This window comes from Mus caroli, chromosome 1 (genome assembly GCF_900094665.2).
Source record: "Mus caroli chromosome 1, CAROLI_EIJ_v1.1, whole genome shotgun sequence".
NCBI classification, from domain to species: domain Eukaryota; kingdom Metazoa; phylum Chordata; class Mammalia; order Rodentia; family Muridae; genus Mus; species Mus caroli.
The window spans coordinates 143093848-143117977 of NC_034570.1; the positions used below are offsets into that span (position 1 = coordinate 143093848).

Below are 24130 nucleotides of genomic sequence, written 5' to 3' on the forward strand. Positions count from 1 at the left end.
TCACGTCTTGGAGTCCATCTCTGGATCACCACTGCTGGATGTAATTAGTTGACTCTCACTGTGAGTCGGGAATGTAGAAGAGCTAGACCGGCAAACATTCGTGATACCGTGGCCTGGAAGGATAGGGGGTTTATCGCACACTTCACAGGATTGCTGGCCATCTTGTTGAGCTCCAGCTGGTTTAGTCTGGGGTCCTTGCCTTTGGGTGTCCTTCTGGAGACCATCCTTGAAGATGCTCTGTGCTGGTGGGTCTTGCTCCTTTTGTGACTTTGGCCCAGGCAGCTGTGGCTGTCCTTGTGCCTTCTCCTGTGGCTGTGCTTGTTGCTCTGGCTGTGCAGGTGGTGGCCCTTTCAAATCCTGTTGGGGTCCTTTTGAGTCCTGTTGGGGTCCTTTTGAGTCCTGTTGGGGTCCTTTTGAGTCCTGGTGTGGCTGAGATGTTTTCTCAAAACGCTGTTTCTTCTCTTCCTCGCATTTTTTTTTTAAATTTCAAGTCTCTGCCCTAATTTTTTCACAAGAAAGACACCTTTTTCCTTGAGCTCTCACAAACTGTCCTTGATGGCAAGCCAAAACTCAAGAAGAAAATGCCTCCCTTCTGGAAGCCACGAGCCCTACAGTGCCCTCCAATGACGAAATAACTATTGGAAAACACTCACCAACCCCTCATGGATTTGACAGGACCTCAATCCAAGCTGTCTTGCATAAAATACAAAATGTTTTTGTTAAATGTTATTTATTTTAGACCCCTAAACACATGTTTTGTAAAGTAACATGAAGCAATTTAATATTCTTTCATTTTCGCAGACTTTCAGAAGCACAAGTGAGCCAAAAGAAAGCTGGTGAAATAATTATTGACCAGTAAAATATCTACTAAATATCTACTGTTGTCTAGCAATAATGGAGCAAATAATCTATTCACTGTTATTTCTTTCCTTTTTAAAATTTGTATTTTTGTTGTTGTTGTTGTTGTTGTTGTTGTTGTTGAGGCAGGATCTTTCTACAGAACCCTGACTGTTCTGGAACTCACTATGTAGACCTGGCTGGCCTCAAACTCATAGAGACCCTCCTGCCTCCAACTCCCAAATTCTAGGATTAAAGATGTGCACCACCACTCCTGGTTTCTCTCTGTCATTTCGATGGCTCTGCAGAAAACAAGGAAAGAGGGTTCCCTGAAATATCTTACCACGCCAGTTCAATAATCCAAATATTAATAAGAGAAGTACCTCACTCAACTTAGCTTAGACATTTTTTTTCTTGAATCCAAATGCATTTTCTTGATCTTTCAAGATACTTTAAGTCAGTTGATTTTTTTTCCCTTGTAGTGCTGGAGAGCAAACACAGTCTTAGAATGCCAGGCAAGTAGACACCACTGCAGTAAACTCCCAGCCCCGAGTGAGACTCATCTCCCCACACCAGTTCCCCTAAATGGGTGAGTCTTCAAATGTATCAGAGAAGCATCCTGGGCATCTTGGCTACAGCATTTTCTTGCTTTTCCCAAGAATTTTGGATCCATGTCTGTCACCAGAGATTAAGAAAGGAAATGTGGGTCACATATCTATTTTCACTACCCCGAGGATTACTTCACTTAACGTCGCTGGGATTAAGTACCCAAGAGCACTACAAAGTCAGCTAAAAATGTAACCAGACACTTAATCAGTGATGTGGAGAGGCTAAGCCACAGAGTGCTCATTTAACGTCTAAGATTTTTGAATATATAAAATTCTAATCCTTGGATAGAGTACTTATTCCCTCTCTGTCTGTTCCTCCCTCTCTTCCTGTCTCTGACTCTGTCTCTCTCTCTCTCTGTCTATCTCTCTCTCTGTCTCTCTGTCTCTGTCTCTGTCTCTGTCTCTGTGTGTGTGTGTGTGTTGTGTATGTGTGTACGCGTATGTGCATGTAGAGGCCAAGTTAAGACTCCTTTGTAAAATAAATAAATAAAAGCAGGCTTGTTAGAGGCTCTGAGGTCCTCAGACATTTCCCACAATCTTTCCCAGGTTGGAAAGTATTTACTGATTTTTAACTACTGAAAATAATAGATACTTATGTGAGGGAAGAGATTTTCAGAAAAAAAAAATGATTTGTGTAAATGCAACACTTTTGCCTCATTATCTGGGCCTACCCTAGAAAGTTGGAAACAGAGGTGACACATTAAATGACCTCAAAAATAGACAGAGGTGTAATGGGGACATTCATTTTCCATTATATGAGAGAAAGGGAGGGAGGGAGAAGGGAGAGAGTGGAGAGGGAGGGCTCAGATTTTCAGCTCAAGAGATGGTCAGACTTAAGAGAAAGTATAGGGATTGTAAATCTGGCTTGCACCTCTTTCCTAAAGAGAGCAAAGAAGTGTTGATGGAGTGGCCGCTGATCTGGGAGGAGAGAGAGGAAACTAAGCCACACAGACTGTGCATCTTCAAGAAGATGCAATCCATTTGGGGAGATGAGAGATTATCTCACTAAAAGGACATTATCTCAAGAAAATAACACAAATTCTGCATGAGTGTCCATAGGGCCAAGCACAGAGGGAAGCCAAACACTGGAGTCTCTGAGTCCAGATAGGCAGAGATTCTCAGAGGCTGGAAGAAGTATAAATGTTGGTTGCCTTAAGCAATGAAATGGGCTTGAGAAGAAGAGAGGCAGAGGAGGAAGAGGAAGACAAGGAGGGAGGGAGGGAGAAGGGGCCTGTACATCAAGAAAGGTTACCAGGGTTAAGCTTGAATGATTAATATCCCACAACTAGGTGTGCAAGATACCTAGTGTAGTCACAGTGAAGACACAAAGTAAGGCCGTGCTGGAGGAGGAGGAGGGGAGGGAGGATGGTTCAGTTTGGGAAGATGAAATTATTCTCTGTGTGGATGATGGTGGTGGTTACATTACCATGTAAATGTGCTAAACACTTCAGAAATTCACTCAAACGACTAAAGTGATGAATTAGATGCTATGTTTGTTCTTTTTAAGTCTTGAGGTAGACAAGGATAAAGGGGACAAATTTATTCCAAACTCTGACTCTCTTTTTCTTTTATGATCCCTTATTAGCTATGTAAGCTTTACCTCAAATGGCATTTGATGGCAGTAGTCGATTAGCCAATAGTTTCCTCCTGTCTTACACAAAGCTCCTTTCTTGTTAGGATGCCCATGCTCCAGTGGATGGCTCTGCACCTATGCACTGCACTGACTGCACCCGGCAGTCTATGAAAAGAGAGCATGACGTTGGTGGCCGGGGGGAGGGTTGGGGGGATTGGGGTTGGTATGTGTGTTGATCTGGGAGGACTTGGAGGAGCATAGGTGGTTGAGATGATCAAAACACATACATAAATACATAAATACATATAAATAAAATACATTTGATGACTAAAACACATACATATATACATAAATACATATAAATAAAATACATTTTATATATACATATATTGTACATAAATATACATATACACATAAATACATATAAATGTATGCTGCATAAGCATATGCATATATATATGCATATATATATGAAATTCCCAAAGAATGAATTAAAGTGCCCATGTCCACCATAAGAGTCATTTCCCCCCTCAACATTATTAAAATAAGCATGGCCCTTAATGTTTAAAGAGATATCCTCTGAACAGTATATTATTGGGAAAGTTTTCACCTAGTTTAAGAAAGAAAGAGAAGGCTAAACTATTAGGAGCATTCTCCCTCCCTTCTTTGCTTTGTACGTTTTTATATAAGGACACAATGCTGAGATAACAGCGGCTCGCATGGCCATGTTCCATGCATCTAGAGAGATAAAAGATGATGGAGATTCTACCTGGAGCCTTAACAGCCTTGCTACGCTGCTAACCACCCTCAAGAATGCACCCCTCATTTTGCAAGCCACTTGTGCGTTGCATTCTACACGCAGACACATTCAGCAGACGTTGGTACAGTCCTCGTGCACGTTGCAAGGGCTCCATTTTGAGCTGGAATTTACTCCTCTTCACTGTGGTGAGCGAGAAGATCCATACAGCAGGGCACCAAAGCAAAAATGAGCACTGAGAGAAGAGATGTTCAGGGACCACATGGTGTGAGCTGGGAGAAAAGGAGGCAACTGGCCAGTGTTCTCCTGTGTATCGGAACCGCAAAACTCCCTTGTTCTGAGAAAAGGTGTTTATAAAGGAGATGCTGGGGAAGAGTATGAGCAAAGCCTGCCATTGAGAAAGATCTAGAAACAGGCAAGCAACAGTCCAGGAGAGATGAGGGTAGAAAACCAATAGGGCAGAGTACAAAGACGACTGGAAAAAAAAAAAAAAAGAAGATAATTCTGTGTGCCATCTACAGCTGACCATTGTCCTTTCTCAACTCCACAGATGTCCCATGTTCTCTGGGGCATCACACTTCTATATTTGAGTGAATGTATCTCTCCACACATCTGGATAAATCCCCATCAGGACTGCGTGGTCTACTCTGATTCATAGAGAAAGATTCTAGAACTCCTTTATCATATGTTCACCCATTCGAAACACCTTTTGAGGATATTACAAACTCAATGTTTATTAAGCACATTTATTAGGTGATGGTATGCTAGCTGCCTCCGGAGCTGGTTAAACAGGAACTGACCAGAATGGGGGTAAGGCTCCATCTGTTTTCTTAAGATTCTGGCAGCCCTGGCAGGCAGGTCCAGGCATGGGGCAAGCTGTCAAATCCCAGCTATTTCTGTCCTGTGGCACTCTTCACAGGACCCAAGAGGCTCCAAGGGGCAGAGGACTGGAGTGAGAAACCACCTGATGTATTAGTGTGACCTAACTCTCCCTATGCACACCACTAGGTATTTTGTTATTTGTTTGTATTTTAAGGGACACCTAAGGTCCCCCACAGGAAGTCCCTCCTAATGCTTTCCTAAAGACTGCACTATAAAATCCAAAAGAAGGCACAGTTGTGAACAAATGCATACAGTACCATTCTAACACTGGTGGGATACGGCTGGCCCCACCCACCAGGGATTAGTGACCCCACCCACAAGGCTCCACTTCCATTTTAGGACTTGATTCCCATGCACAGCATCTGATTCTGATCAGGGATAGTTTTTTGTTTGTTTGTTTTGTTTCTTTTGGCTCTTCTCTCAGCACTTAAAGAATGTAATACCGTTCCCTTGACAGCACGCAACCTCTCCAAGAGTGGCAGAGTCCCAGAGGAAATGTGTTTGGGTGATCATGAATTTCGGTGGAAAATGTGACACACACATGACCTCCTGGTCTCCGATGAACCATGTTCTACAACATCAGAAAGCCTTCTAAATTTGTACTTTGAGGAAAAAGCTCTCAAAGGAGCAATGGATGGTTCCCGTGGCCTCCTAACTCCACATGGCCCGGTCTCTTCAAGAATCTAAAGAGAAGCAACGTAGAGGAGGAAGAAAAGGCCCACCCCTGCTCAGCTGCCAAGATCAGCAGAAAGCATAGAAGGTTTGATTTTCTACCCTGGTGCCTTCCCATTGTGTAGTATCAAACAACGAACTAATATAGAGTGTCTACTCTGGCTACTCAGGATGCACAGATGAGTCAGTTGTTTCTGTCAGCTGGTCTCTGCACTACACAAGTTTGAGGCAATTCCTTTTGCACCACTATCTGGTCCTCCTCGCATATGAGCATAAAATCACAACCAACATCATTAGTTAAGCCCAATCAGTTAGTGGAGAATAGAAGGACAATCATAGACTGTGGGGACTCTACATAATCTCTCATCCCTCCCCAGAGGATGGCCCTTCAAGCCTACCCAGTGTCGTTAGTGTGGAAAGCAAGCGGTAGTGGAGTGGCCAGTGTCTATACGCCTCTTGCCCCCGGTCCTTGTGACCCTACATTTGTGTATGAAGACACTGGGACGCTGCTCTGGGACCTGCTTTCAGGGTGGTGCACTTAGAATACATCCCAGGATGTTTTAAACAGGTTTTTGGCAGACAATATGAAGACGGCAGAGCTGCATTCTAATTAACTATCCTGTTCAAACCCGATAATAATATACATTTCATTTGCTGTAATGATCTTAATATTACCCCGTGAGTATGTAATGTCGTCATTGCTTCTTGGCCAGGGAGCTTCTTGTGTGTCTGATACAAGCTGAGTCTGTTCCTCAGCGCTCTCAAGAACGGGAAAAGAAGACAGAGGCAGGTGGATTTCTGAGTTTGAGGCCAGCCTGGTCTACAGAGTGAGTTCCAGGACAGCCAGGGCTACACAGAGAAACCCTGTCTCGAAAAAACAAAACAAAACAAAAAAGAACGGGAAAGAGGGAACTTGGTGTTCATTCCCTACACATTATGGTCATCAAAGAGAACTCTTAGATCAATCTCTCAGCTCCTTGGAGGTAGGAGTACTACTATGGAATGGGCTTGTGACTGGATTAATCAACCGTATACCCTCAAGCATGTGAGACTTCTTTGTCTCTTCATCTTGCCTTTTTTTTCCCAAATAAGTACATGACGAAGCTCCCCTCTGCTAACATTAATAGCTGCCTTCAGCCACTACTCACCCATCACCAAGCATTCGCCATACAGGCATCATCCACATAGCACAAAGATTGTTTGCCTCAGAGTAACCTGTTGTCCGCTGCTTTCCCCTCAATGCTTCCCCAACCCTGGAGGTCACTCTCATAGCCACCGTTACTGTCTTCAAAGCCTTGTTCTATGCCTGTCTTTTTTGACAGCCATATGCTAGCATATCTCTTCTTTCTCTTTCACTGGAACAGTCTGAAGGTAGGATCGCTGTCTCTGTTGCCAGCACCTTCAGGAGGGTTGCATGTAGTAGATGTTGAAAAAAAAATTGGTTGAATTTATTGAAAACATTGGTGTATTGTGAGCAAACATTTGATGTTAGGAGGTACAAAGGAAGTGAGTTTAGATACTCTGATTAGCAGCTTCCATTGATCTGTGAGGGAACCACAAATGACAAGGGATCCTGTAGACTACATATGCATCCTGTGAAGCAGGGTCATGGAGACATGACAGGAAAGAAGCCTGGAAATTTCAGCTGAGCCTGATGGGCCAGCCCTTTGGGGACCACTGTCCAGTTTAAATGGGTTAAAAAACTGTCAAATCCTTCAAGTGGTTTCAATTAAACCTGTGGAACCCGCCCCACATGTCAGAAGCCAGTGCAAAGCTTCCTTCCCCTCTCTCATTTATAGCTCCTACCAATGATTCCCGAGGGTTCTATTTCCCAAACCCATGTTTGTATCATCTCCTCGGCATTCAAGTAGACTGGAAATGAAGGCAAAAACAGATTGCTTAAGAGGCCTCTCCTGCTCTCTTCTCCTGTCCATCTCTAAATGTTCACCCCAGAAGTCCATGTGACAAGGCCAGTTAGAAGTATTCTGAGGACTAAGAGCCTCAGAGTTTCTGCGAAAGAGCACAGTTTTGAATGTCCTCTCTCCCTGACCAACTTTGCATGTGTAATTGGTCTTCTAAAATAATGGAACAACCATTATTGTTGTTGAGCATGTCTAGGGCTGTATACCCAGCCCTGAATTTTCTAACATCACACAGCCTGGCAGAGAAGAGGGAACAAATCTTATTATGTATTAGTGCCCTTCTTGGCAAAGGTCTAACCTTGGGCATCTGAGCCCCTAAGATACTCCCTTAGTTCAGCCTTATCAGCAAAGATTTGCCTAAGTTGGCATGAGCATTTTTTGTTCCTCAGAGGAAAGACATGGTCATATTATTTGATGCAAATTGTGGTGATTCATATTTAAAATGGAGATTGGAAAATGTCGCTGGATGTGGTTAGCTTTCGTTCTGATGCCCTCAATGTCTCGCGAGACGCTTCACGTGACTCTGCAGCTGTGTAGTGGCAGGGTGCTAGGCTCCTCTGTCCCGGAAAGGCTGGTCTTCTATTAGTAGCAAGAGTGGTAAGAGCTGCACTTAGTGAATCTTTGCTTTGCACCAGGAGCTCTACCAAATCCCAAGAGCATGCATTAGCTCTGGTGTCAGTCTGCCCGAGATACAACAAAATACCAGAAGACATTTGCTCTCTCACAGTCCTGGGTACTGGAAACCCAGATTAAGATGTAAGAAAACCCAGCCTCTGAGGCCTTGCTTCCTAGGGAATGACTGCTCTCTCGTTTACTCTTTTGGATTTTTCTCTGTGATGGGTAGTGTGGAGGGGAGAAAGGTCTTTCTTGTCTAGGGATGAAGGTCCCACCCTTCAAACCTCATATTAACTTGATTGTCTCCACATAGGTCCCATCTCTAGTCACGTTAGAAGTTAACACTCCAACATAGGAGTACTAAGGGGACACAATTCAGTCTGTCACAACCTCACTAGGTCACAGGTAGCTTTAGAACTCATCACCTTACTTCTTATCAATAAACACGGACTTTTGCCCAACGTCTCTTCACCAGTAAGAAAGTTCACACTAATGTAGCCATTACTTTTAGCGAAGTTATCTACATGCAAAGTTCATTTGAATATATATAAGGTTGCTCACATAAAAGCCAGAGGCCAGCAGAGGAAAACTAGACCAGGGTACCAAATCCACAGGTTCTGCTCAGTTCAATGGGTCACATGCCCCTTTACTGGATTCCAGACACACATCATCTTGGTCACGTCACAGGAAGTCTTTCTTCCCAGGTCCTGACTGGATGCCACTGCCAAGCACAAGAGGTCCCCTCCAACTTGGCACTATGTACCTCAGCTTGCTCAGGTTGTCAGTGGTTGCAGCCCATCTCTTATTATCCCCTTTATTAAAACATTTTTGGTCCATACATTATCATTCCCTTGAGCATATCTCCTACCTAGGATAGTTAAGGTGTGCTGATTGTTTCTTCTGGATAAATTTTCATTGGTGGTCTCTGCGAATTGGTGACTTATAGCAAATAGTTTAGGATTATAGGGTTATACATGCATATGTATATATGTGTAAATATGTATATATATGTATGTGTGTGTTTGTAAACATATATATGTATATATATCAGAAATTTCTGATGACAGGTGTGTTTATCAGTGGCATGAAGTCATAATCCATCCCAGGCATCTCATACACAAGGCTGTTGCCTCTACAACAGCAAACTGTGCTAAATGTTCAATGCAGACCTCCATGATCATTCATGTCCCTTAGGCATTCCATTTCAGAATCGAAAGATCCAAGCAGCTTCTGCTTATCTGCCAATGGCATCCCCAGGAGTAAGCCTTGAGCCACAGACTCTAGAGAGACGGGGTATAAATACTCTGCCCCTCCCATCCCCTGGATGGCGTTATTCTGAGTTACATGTTATAGTACACGGGAGTTGTATGGCTAGTAAAATTCTCTGGGCCTCACTTTATTCACGTGTAAGACAGGGTAACATCTGCGGCCCCAAAATACCACTCCAATGATGATGATAATCATAGCAGAATTCAAAACGGCTTACATGAAGTCAGTGTTGCTCAGCAACACTATGCAGGTATACGGTAGGGTAACTCACCCCAAGCCCCTGAAGCAGAGGAGTTGCTGAAACTCAGAATTCATATTTACTTACCGTAAATGGAGCATATAACATGTATTACAGATGCCCATCAAGTTCTGGAGCAGTGACCTAGACTTAAATAGTCCCCTAGGCCTTTATTTGGTATTTATATTTCAGGTTCAAAAAAGAAAAATAATATACTAAAAAGGTAATAGAAATATTTTGATTCGGAGTGACAGATAAAGGCTGGTGGCTCAGAGAACTCAAAGGACTGGTGCTGGAACACCAGGATTTGAATCTTGGAAGCTGGGTCCCCACTCCAACCTTACCTATACCTCTATCACTATCTGTAGAGATGCAATCCCCTAGCCATAGAAAAGATGCAGTGAGGAGCATAGATCCCAGTTACAGAGAAGGTGATGGCTGCTTTTCATTTACTTCATTAATAGATATAAACAGTTCATTTCTCCTGGAATAAAAGGTACAACCAAACTGTTGTAAAGTATCCACCTTTTTTTTAAAAAAAAAAATAGCTATTATTTAGGGGCAGGTATGATGCACAGACCTCTAATTTCACCACTCAGGAGGCAGAGACAGGCAGATCTCAGTGAACACAGCATCTTCTGAGGTAGCCTGGGCTGTAGATTGAGATGCTGCCTGTCCCCAAATGCAATTAGAAAAATATGTTTCTTAAATTCCTCTGTTTAATTGCTCTAAGAACCTTTATGGCTGTCATTCTGTCTCCCTCTAGCACAGGTGAAACTAAGCAACATACTCAACATAGCTCATAGGTAAGTGGCAGGGGACAAGACCCCACCTCGATCTCTAGGCCATAGCCCTTCCATAACTTTTGTTTACTAAGAACAGTCTGCACCACTGGCCATTACTATGAGGGTCCCCCAAAGTCACAGGCAGAGCTAGTGTCCAGAGCTCTGCAGGTCTGAGCTTTGAAACCTTAAAGGGCCCTTTGACCTTAGAATGCCTGCGGCAGTTGCTTATTCTACCTTGGACAGCTCTGCAGCTCAATACTCTTGCTTTTCGCTGCCCAGTCTTGGCACCAAGTGTAGAACAGTAACCAGAACCCAGGGAAGATGCAAGAGAATTGATTGGAAAGTGAACTGCATCTTATTCTCATCCCATCCATGGTGATGTCCTTTTCTATATTTAGACAAATGCTTTGCGGAGCCAAAGAGGCAATAAAAGCAAGCTGCAAGGACTCTAGGCTGGTGCCACGACACAATAAAGAGCTGCAAGCTCTCATGTTTTCCCCAAAGAATGGTTGCTCCAAAAAAAAAAAATACAATTAAAAGAAGCTACATCAGCAAACACAACGGCGTGCTGGGGTCTGGAGCATCTCATAATCGTGGGCAGGTGCAGAGTCTGTATGAAAGAGGAACCTCTTCTCTGTATACGTAAATAAGGCTAGCATCCATTGAACAACTTATAAAGTCAGTGAAGAGCGGGAATCAGGAGTGGCTGGTGGCCCAGGGCACTATCTTGATGCCCAATATGTTAGCTACTAAACCGCAGGCCAGATTTGAACCTTGATGCTTTAGAAAGACAAACGCAAGAATGCATGCCGTGAAACAGAAATGCTGAGCTTCATTTGTTAGTCTGAAGGCTCAGTGAACTGTCCTAGTGAGAATCCCTGCTTTGGCCCCTCAGGGAGTATAGCAGTCTCTTCATTCTTGACAGAAATGTATATGTTTCCATGAACTTCATCCACGGCAGTGGTCTGTACATTTGTGTTTTTCTACTAAATGATAAAGCACTTGAGGGCAGAAATCATTGCCTGGCTATTTCATAACCTCTCCACAAGTTAGACTGCAATTTCCTAGGTGGAAACAGTTCAATGAACCCATATTACTCAAAGCTGGTGGCAATTATGTCATCTGCAGACTAGAGTTTAAAAAGCAGTGTGCTTTTCCAATCCTGTGAAGCATCAAGTTTCTGAACTCTGTCCAGCCCCTTTCATCTCTGCAGTCACACAAGGTGAACCTTGCCTGAGCTCATCTCTGTCCATTACACCTTGCTAACAAACCAGGCTCTTTCCTGGAGACCAAAGCTTGTCAAGCTCTTGGCCTTGCCTTTCCAATTATCACCAGCACAGATTCACCCAAGGCTCTGCCATCCCCTCCACAGGTCTCCATTCCCAGCCTTTCATCTCAGTGTCTAGGCCACCTCCACCCAACTGCTAAGCCAATACCACAACAACACAACAACACAACAGCACGGTGCATTTTAGGTGTTGGTGCTTTGTATTAACCCCCAAGTCAAAGTGCCAGTTTCTGAATTAACCAGGTAATTAACGCTAGCTGATTTAATAAATAAAATTGCAAGGCCCAATTCAAATTCAGGTTGGCTCTTCCACACAAAATATGGGTATTCCTGGGAGATTGGCATCTGTCTTCTGGATGCTGAGTTAGAGACCCTGGGAACCCATGCATCTTTCAGCTCTGTCTTCTAGCATCCCCTTGGCTTCTTCATGCAGCCAACAGGAGGACATAAAGACAATAGAGATGGCATGCCATTATCTAAGGTTTTAATACTGTGATGGACAGCATTCACTACCCAGATACCCACCGTGTCAACTCTCCAGACCCAGATGCAAAGAAATGCTGGCAGCCATGGCTGTCACAAAGTTTAATAATTACAGCCAGTTGATACCTTAAGTATCTTCACAGTGGAAATTGTGTATATTATTTCATATCTAAAAACCCAAAAAACTAAAAATATACAAATGTATGATTCAGTCTCTGAGTCTTGGTGACTATAAATTCTATATCGTGCTGGATTGTGCGCACACACACACACACACACACATACACACACGTGCATGCAAACAGCTCAGAGGATAGACAATGTGTTCTTAGGCACACAATGTAATGGCAGGTAGGTCAGGATGTAAACCCACAGTCACATGACCTCTAAGCCCTTCACTTCTCTGCAGAGCAGAGTAATATACTTAGGTAGATTACTTTTGAGACTATTACATGGGAAGGATTATGTACAGTGACTCAAGCTGGACTTTAAAAGTAAGGATCTAACCAGCCAGCACGTTAGTCTAGTTAGGAAATGGCTTTGCTGGTTAAAGATCTCCATGCAAAGGTACTGAGGCCTGAAAAGGCACAGTATGCCTATGGAAGACTCACGTTAAGACATGATCATAATGTTCACATACCATTAACATGAAGGTATTAGAAATATCTAAATCATATCCTAAATCTCAGCTACCTCTCTCCAAAATTTCCCCAAGAGAACCATATCCTACAGAAGACAAACAACAGAAAAGGGAGCCAGTGTCCCATTCCATAGATGTTCCTAGCCTGGTTTAAATATACTTCGCATACTCTGGAACACACTGTATTTGATTGGGGAGTGCTGGGATGTTGGAGCCTTTAAGAGCCTTTTTTTCAGGCCTGGTTTAACTCTCAAGGCAGTGAGGTCTCACTCTCACAGTGAGACTGGATCAGTTACTGTGAGTTTTCCAAAAACACCTTCCCTTTAGCCCAGGGACACTCACAGAAGCCGAAGAGATGCTGACACCATGGCCTTGGATTTCCCAGGCTCCAAACCCATGAGCTGAGATTAACCTCGGCTGTCTGTAAGATAGCCAGTCTCAGACAGCAGTGGACTTGGACTAAGACCCTAAGTCACAGAGCCCCTGAAGTCTGGCAGGAGCTCTGGGCAAGCATGGAGACTTCTGGTGATAACACCATCCCTGCCACCTGCCCAAAGCCAACTTCGAGATTTCACCAGACTTCACCTGCTGTAGAAGACCAAGCAGGCAGAGATGCCTGGAGGTGCCATAGCAGAGCAGCATGCTGGCTGGATATACCCTAAGCAGAAAGGGTCTGCTGCCTCCCTACCTAGATCACATGGAAGCAGAAAGGAGACTGACCGCCTCTGCAGCAAAAAAAAAAAAAAAAAAAAAAAAAAAATGAAATGGCTGCTGGAGAGAATTCATCTTTGTTTGTGGCACTTGGTTTATATCAACTCTACGGTAGTGTTATGTTTTTCTCATAGCTGAGGCAGCACGCCTCACATCAACAACTTTGGGTAGGAACAGTTTGTATTGGCTTACAGCCCATGGCAGCCAGAAACATGGGGGAGGACCAAGACGCAGACAGAGTCAGCTGGAACCTCAGCCTAGGCTCTTCCTTCAAAGGCCCATCATTAGTTACTACTACCTCCAAGGCCCTGCCTCCTACAGACTCTGCATCCCACAGTAGTGCCACCAGCTGGGGAACAGAAGCCTGCCCTGGGGACTGTGGTGGTTTGAATAGGAATGGCCCTATAGACTGGTGTATTTGAATGCTTGGCTTATAGGGAGTGACACTATTAGGAGGTACGGCCTTCTTGGAATAGATGTGGCCTTGCTGAAGGAAGTGCAGGCAGGTTTGGGGGTGTGATATATGCTCAAGCTATGCCTAATGTGGCATTTTTTTCACTTTTGCTGCCTGTAGATCAAGACATAGAGCTCTCAGCACCTTCTCCAGCTCCTGTCTGCCTACATGCTGCCATGCTTCCCGCCATGATGATAATGAACTAAACCTCTGAAACTGTAATCCAGGCCCAATTAAACATTTTTCTTTATAAGAGTTGCTGGTTCATGGTGTCTCTTCACAGCAATAAAATCCTGAGAAAGGACAGTTCACATTCAAATCATAGTAGTACTGATGCACATAAAATAATATGCACCTGTTTAAAGTGCATTTTGAAACTTTGGTCTCCCAAGAGAACACCTCTAGAGCCAGAGGGCATCATTTCTTCCTCCTGCCAGATTCCTTCATGACATTCTATATTCTGTGTGCATGCTTCAAGTCTTATTCTACCAGTGCTCTATGATGTAACCATAAACACAGTTCTTAACATTTCCATATAAACTCACATCCTATGAACACTTTGGGATCTCACTTCTCTAGTTCATCAGAATAAGTTAAGATTTGTATATCAGTAGGTTGTTCTTTTTGTTGGTGTATAGTATATCATCTTATGACTCCATCACAGTTTGTTTACCCTCTTCCTCACTGATGGACATTAAAGTTGTGAGGAACTTTGTGAACTTCATGTATGACATATGTATACATGTATGTATGTATGCATGCATGTGTGTGTGTGTGTATGGCTATTCTTGGTGTCATCTTGACTATATCTGGAATTGACTAAAACTCAACTGTCTGGGTACATCTATGAGGGATTTTTCTTAATGATATCATTTGAAGTGGGAAGACCCAGCTTTAATCCAGCTCGTTTGAGGTGGGGAGATCCACATTTGATCTGGGTCATACCTTCTGGTGGCAGCCCTGCTTATTCAGAGTTCCAGGATATACTGAAGACCAGCTAAGACATCCAGCTTTGTGGACTGAACAACTACTGAATTCTTGGGCATTCTGTTGGTGGACAGCCATTGTTGGACTAGCTAGACCATAGCCTGTAAGTCACTCCAATAAATTCCCATTTTATATATAGAGATTCATTGTACCAGTTCTGTTCCTCTAGAGAACTCTTACAGAGTATGTATGTATATGTGTATGCAGTGTATATGCACACATGTATGTGTGAATGGGGGCATATGGACACCTATATGCTCCCATTTGTGAAGGGCAGAAGAGGACATCGAGTGACCTTCTATATCACTCTCCTCTTTTTTCCTTCCTGTCTCTACCACATAAAGTTACAAGCATACATGATCATGCCTGAAGGGTTACATGATGATGGAGATTTGAACTCAGATGCTTATGTTTGGACAGCAAGTGCTTTTGCCAACTGAGCCATCTCCCCAGCCCTGTGTAATCTCTTTATGTGAACATCATGAATTATTTTTACTGAGCAGAGAGCCATCAAGCACAGTCCAGTGTCTTAGATTGTCATGATATAGGATCTATAACATATAGAGTCAGAAGCATATATTATCTATGGCATATAGACTCTACAGCCTATAGAACATGTAGCACATAGCATCTGTATCTTGCAGAGTCTACAGTCTATAGAACATATAGTGCATAGCATCTGTAGCACATATCATCTATAGCATATGGTCCCTGTAGCATATAGGAGCTATATACAGAAGCTTTGCCCTAGAGCTTAGGAAGAGGAGGAGACATAATGAGCACTGTAACCCCCTCAGGAAGTACCCAGGATGTCCATTTCAATCCACATATCCTCCTTCCTTTACTGTCTCTAGTGTCCCTATACATACATACATACTCTCAGTCTCTCTGACTCTCCGTCTCTGTCTCTCTCTGTCTGTGTCTCTCTCTGTCTCTCTCTGTCTCTCTGTCTCTCTCTCTCTCTCCTCTCTTTCACTCACATACTTGGTTCTTTCTTCAATTTGGTGTTTCTTTCTAATTAGCTTTAAGCACTAAAGAGGAAAACTTTTTAAGGATTTATTTATTTGTATCTTATGTGTTTGAGTATGGTGCCACAGAGATGGGACAGGGGTATTAGCTCCCTGGAGCTGGAGTTCCAGATGGTTGCAAGATATCATGTAGGTGCTGGAAACCAAACCTGAGTCCTCTGCAAAAACATCAATGCTCTGAACGCCTGAGCCATCTCACCACACCAAGAAAACTTTGTTTTCATCTAGAGTCAGGGCAGCTTCAGGAATGACTGACATTCCATTCTGCTTTTAAACATGGGATTTACTTTAAATAATCTGGCAGCTTCTTAGAGAAGTCATCATAGAGGATGGCAGATTGTATGAAAACCTCCAAAACTGTGGGCCCCGACTGCCAGGGGAATACTCTACCTTCCATTTTGTGACTCTTCTAGATTCCTACAAAAGTGAAGTGTCTCGCTGTGTCACACAGCTCTGCTTGCCTTCTAGAAAAGAGAGGAATCAGCAAGCAGGGCTGGACTCGATACCTTTTCTCAAGAATGAAAACAAACAGGCAAGAAAACAAAACCCAATCCAGTGAGCAGGGGTAGTGCATCAGGAAGCATGGGAAAACACACACTACATATGCAGACACACATAGGGGAGCTGGCTGACATGATAAAACAGACGGACAAGAAATCCTCCATCCCTGCTCTCGCCTCTCCTTCCCTCTCTTCTCCTTATTCTCTCCCCCTACCCCCATCACTCCTTCCAAGTGAAGCCAGCCGCCGCATCATGAATTGACTCAAACTGCCCTGTGGAAGGGCCCACATTGCAAAGAATTCGGCTGCCAACAGCCATGAAGTGAGCCATCTTGCAAGTGAATTCTCCTGCTCCAGCCAGGCCATCCAATGATAAAAACCTCAGCCAAAGTCCCCACTGCAGCTCCATAAAAAATCTGAAGTCAGAACCATGTTCTTAAAAACTGCTTCCATATTTCTGAACCACAAAGCCGCTATTTGTGATTTGGATATTGTAAGCTGCAGAACTGGGGAAATTTGTCACACAATAGATACCTATAAAATACCCATGACATTTATATTCTTTCCACCCTAATCAGAGGACAGGGAAAGAGAAAAGAGAGGCTGCTAAGATGTTCTTCTTGCATATATATCAAGATCTGCTGTAAAAGCATACTCTTTTAGATATTTTCTTTATTCACATTCAAATGTCATCCCCTTTCCTGGTTTTCCCTCTGAAAATTTCCTATCCTATCCATCCTCCCCCTGCTTACCAACCCAGCCACTCCTGCTTCCTGGCCCTGGCACTCCCTACACTAGGGCATAGAACCTTCACTGGACCAAGGGCCTCGTCTCCCATTGATTATTGACTAGACCATTCTCTGCTACATATGCAGCTGGGGCCATGAGTCCCACCATGTGTGTACTCTTTGGTTGGTGGTTTAGTCCCTGGGAGCTCTGGGGTTACTGGTTAGTTCATATTGTTGTTCCTCCTATTGGGCTTCAAACCCCTTCAGCTCCTTGGGTCCTTTCTCTAGCTCCTTCATTGGGAACCCTGTGCTCAGACCAATGGTAGGCTGTGAGTATCCACTTCTGTATTTGTCAGGCACTGGTGGAGCCTCTCAGGAGACAGCTATAACAGGCTTCTGTCATCAAGCACTTGTTGTCATCTACAATAGTGTCTGGGTTTGGTGATTGTATATGGGATGGATCCCCAGGTGGGGCAGAAGATGCTCCAACATGTAATAAGGACACATGTTCCACTATGTTTATCGCAGTCTTATTTATAATACCCAGGAGCTGGAAAGAACCCAGATGTCCTTCAACAGAGGAATGGATACAGAAAATGTAGTACATTTTCACAATGGGGTACTACTCAGCTATTAGAAACAATGACTTTATGAAATTCTTAGGCAAATGGATGGAACTAGAAAATATCATCCTGAATGATATCAGTCACAAATGATATCAATCACAAAAGAACACACATGGTATGCACTCACTGATAAGTGGATATTAGCCCAGAAGCTTAGAATACCCAAGATACAATTCACAAACCACATGAAACTCAAAAAGAAGGAAGACCAAAGTATGGATACTTGGGTCCTCCTTAGAACAGGGAACAAAATACCCATGGAAGGAGTTACAAAGTGTGAAGCAGAGCCTGAAGGAATGACCATCCAGAGACTGCCCCACCTGGGCATCTATCCCATAAACAAAAGAATACTCTTTTATGAAGCTTTTCCTAACGGTCCCTATTCAATTACCGAGAGGCTATGAAATTACTTTATTTACAACTGTTAAGATTTGGAACTCAGTGTGCTAACTAAAATAAGTATTTCCTAGTTTTTAATTAACTTATCAAAAAAAATCTTAGTCTAAACATAAAAGTGGTCAGTGTCCAGGGACTAAATTTTGAGACAGTCTAAAAGGAACACTAAGTCACCTCCTGTTTGGTTTCATTGAAGAAAAAGCATGAATATTTTAATATCCCTTACTTTCAGACTTTTTATACAGATCAAATTATCCTTCACGTGCAATTTTGCACCCTCCTCTTATCATGCAGTGACCTTGTCCCTCAGTTCCTGACCTCTTAGCTCCAGCTACTGACTCCCAGGTCAAACTCTAGTCTAAAGCTCTTGTTTTTCTAAGAGTGCTCATGGACCTGTTGGACCAATAGCACCTGAGAACTCTCCCGACATGCAGAGCCTCAGATCCTGTCATGAATTTACTACAGGGCATTGCCCTCTCCTTGACTGAAAGGATAGTCTTTCATTATTTGCAGGAAGCACCCCTGTTTTATGTTCTCACTTCTGCCCAAATGTTTCCTGCAAAGCAAAGCCACTCCTAGCCAACAAACTAATGCTATATTCCCTTAATGTCCTGTCCCTGTGTTATTCAGGATTCTCTAGACTAACAAAGCTTACAGAATGAATCTCTCGATATAGAAAAGCGGGGGAGAGGTGGCTACTAAGATGACTTACAGGCTGTGGTCCAGCTAATTCAACAATGGCTGCCTATAAATGGAAGATCCAAGAAGCCACTTGTTGTTCAGAAAACGAGGCTGGGTGATGTCTCAGCTGGTCTTCAGTATATACCGGAATTCCAAAGAAGTAGGCTTTAATGCCAGTGAAGGAGTGGTCTTGCTAGTGAGGCAAGAGCAAGCAGTCAAAGAGGAAAGTTTCCTCCTTCCATGACCTTATTTTTATAGGCATTTAGAAAGAGGTGTGGCCCAGATTAGAGGTGGGTTCTCCCACCTCCAAGATCGAGATTTAAAGATGTCTTCCCACCTCAAATATATGGATTAGAAGTGGATCCTCCCACTACCAATTAAGCAAAAATCCCTCACAGGTGTACCCCTCCACTATGGGTATTGGTTAACTCTAGATCCAGTCCAGTTGGCAACGGAGACTAGCCATCACAACCCCTACCATTCCACTTTCTCCATGGAATTTTTTTTACAATACGATATTGTTTTACATAATCATTTTTAAAACTTTCCTTTCAGAAATATTTACGTAACACCTGCTGTGAGTTAGTCACTATTCTAAGTTCTGAGGACATAGTAGGGAACAGTACAAAGTCTCTCAATCTCTTACTGCATTAGAGCACACAAATACCCATTTTAGTTAGAATTTCATTAAAAAAAAAAAAAACATAGTAATTGCTTCAAGAAGAGTCAATCCGATCCAATGCAGAAGGGTCTATTGGCAGTCCCAGTTCTTGACTCTTCCACCATTGCATAGTGAGAGGTGTCAGCAATGTGCTTCTGTGCTAGGCCAGGCTAGCAGAGCCCAGTTGACTTCATGAACTTTGCTATTGCCCCAGGACAGCCTTCCTGCAGTAGACATGTCTGTCTCATCATGCACACACCCATTTTCCTAGCTGTTGGTTGTCTTGCTCTCATGCCCTTAGCCGAATCTGACACTTCCCCACTATGGGACTACACTGTTTTGTATCACAGTCTGGCAAACAGTGGCAGCAGCAGGAATGACAGCCACCAAGTTAGGCTTGAGAAAAGCCTTCTTAGGGCAAAGCGACTTTGGTGTCCTTTCACACAACTTCTCTCTCTCTGCACCATTGCTGTTTTGTCCACTCCAATGCCCATGCAGAAACCCATGCCAAAGTGACAGTGTTAGGAGATAAGGCTGAAGAAATAGCACTATTCATGGGCAGAATGGGTGCTCCTGGGAAAGGAGATTTGTATGCCTTGGTCTCTTGTCCCTGTGCCTTCTACCATGGAATGATGCAGCAAAGAATGACATTAGCTTCTTCATCTTGGACCTCCCAGGCTCAAGAACAATGCACAATGAACACACATCCATCATAAATTAACCACCCTTGAGTCATAGTAGCACAAGGTTGATGGAAGCAACCCTTGCCCTACCCTAGTTCACAGCTAGGCTCCACTCTTTGGAGGTCTGCTTTGCAGTCAGTTGTGCATCTCCTCCAAAGGTGGCACTATATATGTGGACAGGAAGCTCTTGGAGATCACAGGGGAAGGGAACATGAATATCTACTATATACAGGTCTTTCTCCTTGGCAATCATTTCAGTGTGTGAAGAAATAACACTCTGGAAAGGTACAGCATGCCCTGCATTTCCCAGATGAGAAACTGAGGCTCGGGGACACTATCTAACTGCCTACCTCATGCTGGATGATCTGAAACCAAAGCTGCTTTTCAAACTTCCTCAGCCCTAGAGCTTTAGAGAAGCATGGTCTTCGCAGAAAATTGGAAGAATTCTTTAAAAATGAAACATGCGTGCAGGTAGGAAGAGGTGACAGAAATGGAGGGGAGAAGAGACTCTTCAGCCACAGCTAACCAAATTCACGACTATCCGGCATCTCAAGTCACATCTGCACCAACCCCTTCTGTCTACAGGAGTCAAGGGAGATGAGTAACACTCATTTGCATCTAAGTCACTGAGAGCCTACAACCTAGGAAGAGCAGATCTATGTGATGATACTTACAGGAGCCACACTACCCAACAGTCTCACCTGACCAATTTCTCAAGCAATTTTCAAACCCTCTGTGTCCCCATCTGTGATCAACAGAAGTGCCACCACCATAACTTCATAATCATGTAGGAGGGATTACCATTCCTACGTAGTTTCTAAATTCAGCGCCACCCTCATGTCTTCACCCATCCCAAACTGCTGGATAAATAAATACGAGTTTCATCATAGGAAGGGATGAGTAATCCAAGAGTGGGCCTATTAGGCACATGGAGTTTGTATATTTGTTTTGCTTTTAAAAAAAAAATCTCAAAACTACTAGGCTTAGGGTCTCACAGCATAAGCGTGTTTTCAAAGGGAAATAGCCCAGGATAGAATCTCTCTTGCTCAATGAATATGGGACTTCTTTTAAAAAATGTATGCAAAGCAGAAAGGATACACCCTTGCTCTATCCTTTGGATAGCAGAGGTGGAATTGCATGAGAAGTTGTCAACTTAGGAATATGTGAATGCAATAAAATAACCCAGTTTCTGAGTGCTCACTCTGTGGAGTAGCATCAGGTAGAACATCTAATGTTAGATAAGAGAGAATGTATACTCTGAAGATTAAACAGTTCTTGTAAAAATAAATATGCATGTCAGTGGTAATTAACACCTCTGTCTGCAAACACAGCAGGATAATATTTTGAGGTATCAACTGATGTTTTCTCTGCTCAGCGATGGCTGTTACCTGTGACCCTTCTCTTGTGCAGCAGATTTGGCATACTGCCTTATGGAGTGGATTATGCTATGGAACAAAAGAGGTAAATTCTTGGCTTTTGGTTTTCAAAATCTGAAATCTTGGCAAGAACACTATGTTTGGGAAGAAAATGGAGCACAAATTAGTCAAAGTCAATTTCCATACCCCTGAGACAAAGCTGGAAGGAAAAAAAAAAAAAAACTGGGAGAGAGAACCAAAACAGAAGAGTTAGATAGAGCCTTGAACAGTTAGACCCTTAAACAGATCATTGAGCAGACAGTGTTCTGTCCCCTTTACCCTGACCTGGTCTGGGCAAGTGCCTGGTCCTGAAGAGGGACAATAGAAGTGGCAGGGGAAATGAGGAGATACGAGAAGACTCTGACCAGTATCAGCCCCTGCCCCACTCCTCCTGCTACTGCCTCCCTGGTGGCAATACCACCACAGACAAGGCTTCTTAGGCTCCTGGTCCATAGTTTGTGGTGCCAGCGAAGAACATCTACCTGACAAAATTATCTGGATAGCAAATGGCTTGAAAGTTCCCCCAGATGACCATGGAGTTAAGGGCAAAGCCAAGTATTTCCTAGGAGCCCAAGAGAAAAGCTGAGAGAGACCTAGATCTGAACACCTGTGTGTGTGTGTGTGTGTGTGTGTGTGTGTGTGTGTGTGTGTGTGTGTGTGTATGTGTGTGTGGTAGAGGTAGGGGCTGAGAGGAACCAGGGTGCTGTATGTGGAGAGGACACTCAAGGAATTTGTTCCATTCAGCTGATGCCAATGTGGCTGATGAGAAACCCCAAGTCTTTCCCCCATCCCATGCCAATGGGTCCCTAAAGCCCGCTGAGACTCGACAAATAAACACTGCAGGTTCAAGTCCCACATAGTGATTATCCATCCTAGAAGGTGGGCACCAGGCTCCTCAGCCATGCACTCACCAGTAACCAGCTGCCTTCAGAGTCTGCTGCTCTCCTGCAATGCAGGCACCGGCTTTCCCCCTTCATTCTTAGGAGGCAAAAGCTCAGGGTAGCAGTATGTAACAAGCCCATGATACATCACAAGAAACCCTCCCAAGGACCAAAGGCTCCTAATTCATACAGACCAAACCTGACAGAGGAATGGGGAACAGTGTTGCCCTACCTTGTCTTTCCTCTGCATTTGCCTAGAGCAGTCTGCTTTCCACTTGAGGGGATTTAGTGCCTTTACTCCCTGCGATGCCCTCTTGTTACTTCCCCACTGCAACTGCAGCTCTAGTCTCCACAGTCAGTCAGTTAAATACACCTCGATGCTCTCTCCTCTCTAATCCACACCTACGGGTCTCTCCTCCCAGTCCAGGAACACTGTAGAATTTCACTTCCTTTTAGTTAAGCTGATCACGCCCTGCCACCTAACTCGCTTTAGGTAATAAAATGCAGGCTGGAGTGACAGCAGCATTAAACTGCAGTGTGTGACGTGTCAGTACTGTCCTCTCCATCACTGGAACTGATGTATTCCAGGAGGACGAGATTATATTCTATCAGCAGACTTCCCAGAGAAGGGATTCCCAGCCAAGGTGCAATGTGGGTGCAGGCACATAGGGTGGGGACATGGGATAGCAGTAAAGCCATCATTTGTTAAGTGAAGTCACTGGTGGCTGCTGTCTCATGCTCTACCCATCCTGAGACATGGCTAGGGAGCCTGCTGGGCTGAGGCTCTCATACTGCTCCTCTGAACTCTCAACACATGCTACTGCAAATGGCTGCTGGTCTCCAAAAACCAAGTGCAGCCCCTTGGAGTGAACATTCATTGCCTCTTACATCCAATTGATTGAATGTTGAGAATAATCAGAAAATATGTAGACCTGCTCTCCAAAAATGTATATACAGTACTGTATTATCCAGGAGGGTTCTACAGAAATATTTGTCAGATGAAACTGATCATAACTTCAAGAGTAGGATGCAGAAGCACAGAATGATTGCTAGCCATGGCCAGCAGATCAGGGGATGACTAGGTAAGATCAGTTCAATGCCTCTAGGCTCCCCTGCCCACACAGGCTCCAGTTCCAATGGGTGGAGATGTTTCTAAGCTGTTGGCTTACTCTTCAATTTTAACAGTGCCTTAAACTTGGACATGAATGTGTTCATTCTCTGAAATAAAACTGTAAGTACAGTGCCATAAATACCATTTTCAGAGTTAACTACGCACAGCTCAAGAGGATGAGAGGGCGATGTGACTGATGCTTAAGTCATCCCCTCCCTCCCTCCCGACTTCCCTCCCTCCCTCCCTTCCTCCCTCCTGGACCATCTTTCCTCCCAAAGGTGCTTTGGCAGACACTAATATGTTCCTGTGCATCACTGAGGAGAGAAGCCACATAGTAGTCTGAAAAGTGAGGCAGGTACTGAGAGGCAGGCTCATGCCCAAATGACCCACTCCATCATGTGCTACCACAGGAAGCCTTTACTTAACTACTAAGGTGCTAAGTTTTCTCCAACTTCAGAGGACAGCGTAATAGTAATAATAACTAAATAGCATCATCTTTATTGTGGGAATCAGGACAAGGGCTGAGAGACACAGCGAACAGCACAGCACACTTACCATTGAAACTGTCCATGCCACCCTCCATGGTTGGGCTCTCGGTCGGCTTCCTGCATAGATTGTCCTCCTTTCTAGCAGGCAGTAAACTCCTTGACACATGCACGTCCCATTTTTCTTTTTTTTTTTTTTTTTTGACTGTGTCTC

General features: G+C 43.8%; 1 protein-coding gene across 1 annotated transcript in view; it reads right to left on the reverse strand.

The window, feature by feature from the left end:
* Positions 1 to 24130, reverse strand: part of LOC115030678 (putative uncharacterized protein DDB_G0294196) — a 27948-nt gene continuing 3818 nt past the window's right edge. The window contains exon 2 of the mRNA XM_029475677.1: positions 1 to 461. Coding sequence (XP_029331537.1) covers positions 1 to 461 — 461 coding nt within the window. The remainder of the gene's footprint in view (positions 462 to 24130) is intronic.